The sequence below is a fragment of the Acipenser ruthenus genome, chromosome 7 (assembly GCF_902713425.1).
Source record: "Acipenser ruthenus chromosome 7, fAciRut3.2 maternal haplotype, whole genome shotgun sequence".
Lineage (NCBI taxonomy): Eukaryota > Metazoa > Chordata > Actinopteri > Acipenseriformes > Acipenseridae > Acipenser > Acipenser ruthenus.
In genome coordinates, this window is record NC_081195.1 from 48,736,172 (window position 1) to 48,741,400 (window position 5,229).

Below are 5,229 nucleotides of genomic sequence, written 5' to 3' on the forward strand. Positions count from 1 at the left end.
AACTTTCTACACATCTCTAGTAGACTTTTAAATTACAAATTGAATGCAAGATCATTTTAGCCCCAATGACATAACAATTTCTTTGCACTTTGCTGTTGCCCCTTGTCTTAAAAAAAGGATTTAATGAGAAATTATTTAAATTCCAATATCTAACGTTAAAGAAGTCTTTCATACAGACAGCCATTCAGTACTTGCCCCTCCCAAAAGACGTAAGGATCTTAAAGGGTTATTATAATTATAAATGTACATTACTAGGTATTGTTGTCTGTAATTACCGAATGCATGCAGAGAGCAAGAGTGCATTATTTAAGAGTAGCCCAATTCTAAATGAGAGTGAGATCAAACAACAGCTAATCAAAAACAAAATCCTCAAGTATGTTCAACTCAACAGTAATTTCTCATTTTTCCAGAGGTGTGTCAGAGAGTTGTCAGCTGGTTTAATGACATCCTTTGATCAGGTCTGTAAAAAAAAATATATATATATATATATATATATATATATATATATATATATATCTCTTACAGTACATCAAACAAAATGGTGGTGGAAGAGGAGAAGACCTTTCACTACTTAATCCTATCACTGTTGTTTTTACACAATGTTGTAGAATATCACTATACTGGAGCCCGGTGCAGCACCCATTAGTTTAGCTTTCAGACTTCCTGACATCTCAACGCCATCCAAGAAGCAGGTCAGGTTTTAAGGTGTTACAGTAAGGTGGGTACAGAAGAGGGGCAATTATTTTATCACTAAAGTGAAGAGATAAATAAAGAAATTAAATCCCATAGTACTGCACTCAGTAATCGGAAATAGCGTACCTAGGTTACATTCAACACTTTGTTTATTGCACTCCCTTCCTGTACCTGTCAATTAGACCGACAATAAACCAGTTGATTGATTGATTTATCTGTCCTTCACCTTGCTGCCCATTCTGGATGAAATCCACAAGCTCCTGAAACAAATCGTGCGTAATGCTGGTTTTCTCATTCCCCCACTTTTCAAATTAGAGGACATAAAGTAAGTCCATGTGCATAAAACACATCAACTAATGATAAGCCACAGGGCGTATTGCAATTGACAGTACCCTCGTCGATTTAATATGATGACGGTGAAATCTGTTGTTACCACAATAAAGAGAAACTGTCACGTCATGATGGATCCATCCTTTCTGTTTGCTCTATTACAGTATTACACTGTACAATGTACACATTTCAAAGCACTTCAGTTCCTATAGTAACATAAAACTATGTAAACATCTTACAAAAATGCAGGTATACAGTAGCCTACTCTCATCTGACTGTAGCTGCATATATTGCACATAAGACAACTACTACCCAGGGGGTAATTTAATTTGCTACCATGAATTGCATCATATAATTATAAAGCATTGACAATTAATACATTCCCAAAAATCTTCAGAGTAAAGATCGATTGTGTCAGATACATTAATGTCCCTGTTTGCAGCTGGTACTTGTTTTAACAATATTTTCGGTAGAACACGTCAGTGGAAAAATAAGACCAACCTTACCTCAAAGCCACTCTCACAGTGCTTTCGTCGGGACTAGTCGTCGACATGTTGCAAATGTCCCGTTTATATATAGAGAGAAAAAATAAAACAAGGATCAAGCTACTTTGCTAAACCATGCAAGCTGGCTCTGCTGCTGCTGCCACTAGTCAACGAAAAACAGCAACACCAGCTCACCTCCCCGTCTCAGCCATTTTAAAATAAAATAAATCGTTAAAAATAAGAAGTTTCCAAGGCCTTTTCATCTGTATTTGAATAGCTGTGGCGCCATGACTGTTTAATCTGCATTAAAAAGAGTTTACTTCGGTGAAATTGCTTGCTCTTCACTCGTCCTAAATCGTTACCTTCTCCTGCCACTAAAACTCGTTCTTTTTTTCCCATTGACAGGACAAGCTTGTTTGCTCGGAGCTCTCCAGCAGGAGCTTCAGGTTCTCTCGAGCCGCAATGCGTCACCAAACCACGCCTTCATATGAAACATGCAGCATCCCCTTTTTATTAAAAAATTTCTATTCCACGCTATTTATCAAGAATGCTGTGCAGTTCTCATTTCTCATATTACTGGTACATACAACAAAAAAAATGTAATAAGGCTTTGACTGTGGCTATATAGTCCTAGATGGCATTGGAAAGTGTTACATAAAGTAACATAGTTTTGGAGGAGTTCTATAAACAACAAGTGCTCCATAATAGAGCTTAATCCACACCCACTTTTTTTAAAAAAAAATTTACAGTCTTGAATGGAAACGTATGTCAGATTGACAGAATATTCTGATTGTTAACAATGTCAATTAAAAATAAAACTGCGCCCTTCCCTTTCTTTACTATAGGTGTGTTACAATGCCATGGGTGGATATCGAGTCTGTGACTAAATGGTGTTACTTGAATTGATGTTGTCATAAAGAGCTAAGGGGCAAGGTGGGATGCACAAGTGCAATTACACAGTCTTGAATACTATGTGTATAACATGATATAAAGTACTGTATTTAGTTGCCTAAAATGTAGTATGGTTGATAGATCCTGTAGAAAGTAACAATACGATGATTTTATGTGATCAGTTGAATTAGCAGGCAACATAGCACCACCAAGTGGCAATTCAAGCTCGGCATTTTAACAACTTTGACCACAATACCAATGACTGTATGACATCATGACAAGGAGACCTAACAAGAAAACCAGCCTGTAAAACACTTTAGGATTAACCAGTCATTATCTCTCCAAACCAATAAGCACAGGATAAATAAACCTTATTCAAATGATAAGGAAAATACATTTAAAATGTGTGCTACAGATGGCAGGTGTCTGTGCTTTTGCCCAACCCCCCGTGTGTTGCACATGCATTCTTATGGGGCCCCATGTTGCTGATCCTGCAAGGCAATCACATCCACTTCTTCTTTGGGCTCAGGGCAGCTGTTCAGTCTTGGCCTGCCTCTGACTGGAGAGAGTTAAGCAGATTTTTATTCTGAATATATTAAGATACTAGATATACATCTTAAGAAATCTGTTCACATGTTTAGTGTTAAAAAATACATTTGTAACAATTTTAAAACATTAAACATAAAAAGACATTGTGAGCAGTTCTCTTCAAAATATGTGTCTAAATTGTTTACTTGTTTACCTGAAAATTGTTCTCATGCACCTATTCCATCTACTGTATATGCAACATAATGTTAATTACTCTGGATAGCTGGATATTAGAAAGTATGCAGCTATCTAGCCCATTATAAAAATGCTGATTGAAAAAAAATGATACATTGTGTTGTAAACCATTACAGAAAGGGATATGCAACATTTAATACAGAAGACTATGTATAAAAAATATGCAATAAGTTAAACTGTATGTGCCTTAATGTGACTAAATAAATGCGTACACGTTAAAAAAATAAAATGCGGTACTGTCAGCTAGACGGACACTACTGTTTGGTGAATAAAAATTACTTGTCAAAAGCAAGATTCTTCTGCACTATACCTTTATGTAATTTTTCAGCGTTATTGAAGACTCATGTAAATTTAAAAAAAAATGGTTATTATTATTTATTTCTTAGCAGATGCTCTTATCTAGGGTGCCTTACAATTGTTACAAGATATCACATTATTTTATTACATACAATTATCCAGTTGTGTTTTTACTGGAGCAATCTAAGTAAAGTACGTTGCTCAAGGGTACAGCAGCAGTGTCCCCCACTTGGGATTGAACCCACAACCCTCTGGTCAAGTGAGCAGAGCCCTAACCACTACTCCACACTGCTGCCCACTACTGCTTAGGCAAAGGTCTTCATGTAGTGACCAACACCAACAATAACGAAACCCACAAGCAGACGAGAACGTGAAGCATCTATGGAAGCTACTGTTATTATTATTATTATTATTTATTTCTTAGCAGACGCCCTTATCCAGGGCGACTTACAATTGTTACAAGATATCACATTATTTTTACATACAATTACCCATTTATACAGCTGGGTTTTTACTGGAGCAATCTAGGTAAAGTACCTTGCTCAAGGGTACAGCAGCAGTGTCCCATACCAGGGATTGAACCCACAACCCACCGGTCAAGAGTCCAGAGCCCTAACCACTACGCCACACTGCTGCCCTACTGTAAATCAAGGTCGGTACATTAGGTCTAGAAACTAAAATGTTATCCCTCCTCATTTCATTATAAGATCTGGTACCTATTTGTTTACAAACTAACCTCTGAATATAGTGATTTTAAAGGATGTTATAAATAAATAATACATCTATAATAATAATAATTAATAATACTATTCAATAACAAGCATCCTGCATAGTCAATAAAGTTCAGTGAAACTTGTGAAGTTCACACGGTTTGTTTATTCACAGTACAAATAAGATGTTGTCTGTAAGTCTTTAAAGCTTTTAAGAACATTCCCCGTATGGCACACAGTTAAAAGATACGTTTTTTTTCCATCTCTGTATTTTACATTTTATAAGAGGTTTATAATGTTTATGATGCAAACATAATGTAAGAAAGACATGCCTATAAGCAATGATTAGCTGGTATAATACATGGTTGACAAACATGTATACATTTTTATAGGGCTTTAACTCACGTTATATATCCTGGGCTAAGCTCAGTGTCTACACTTTCTAATATGATAGAGAGGCCTCTTAGTGTCTGCATAAGGTGAAGATTAATTGATATACAGCAATGGTTTATGTATAAAACGCTTGTGTACAAGTTTACTTTGTATAGTTTAAAAAAACACTGCTGGACAATATATAGTCCAGCAGGCTAAAGAAACACCTGCATGCCACAGAAAGAAAACTGCATGCCTACGGTTACTGTTCAATTAAAGACCCAAACCTAACACTATAAATAACAATATCTAAAGATTACTTTAAGCCTGGGAGTGCAGATGAGAACACATGTAAACATTAAAGTAACCTTTATAAAAATCTAAAGTATATGTAGGAGCTCTTAAAATTTACCTTAATTGAATTTATTAATTTTTTTGAAACTTTGTAACATAAATGTCACATGTTAGCATTGGGGTAAATGCTTTGTGAGAACAGTGTGGCCCTTATTGTGAACATTAACACTGCCACTGTTCCTGATCAGTATGTAGAATAACATAAGGTCAATGAAATATTATTTTGTTATTAGAATCTAAACTACAGTCTTCTCTTTCACATAATAACTGAACATGTTTTAAGGCTCTAAAAAGAATGAATCCACGACAGCAAA

The 5,229-nt window shown here is 35.7% G+C and overlaps 1 protein-coding gene across 13 annotated transcripts in view; it reads right to left on the bottom strand.

The window, feature by feature from the left end:
- The window catches only part of LOC117414974 (kinesin-like protein KIF21A), a 51,148-nt gene extending 49,155 nt beyond the window's left edge, over nucleotides 1–1,993 (bottom strand). For 12 of the 13 annotated variants that reach the window (XM_034024863.3, XM_034024864.3, XM_034024862.3 and 9 more), the window contains exon 1: nucleotides 1,530–1,992. In XM_034024863.3, coding sequence (XP_033880754.3) covers nucleotides 1,530–1,576 — 47 coding nt within the window. In that variant the 5' untranslated portion in view covers nucleotides 1,577–1,992. Of the gene's footprint in view, nucleotides 1–1,529 lie in introns of all 13 variants that reach the window. The other variant, XM_034024853.3, reaches the window with a different exon arrangement.
- Nucleotides 1,994–5,229: the final 3,236 nt, after the last annotated feature.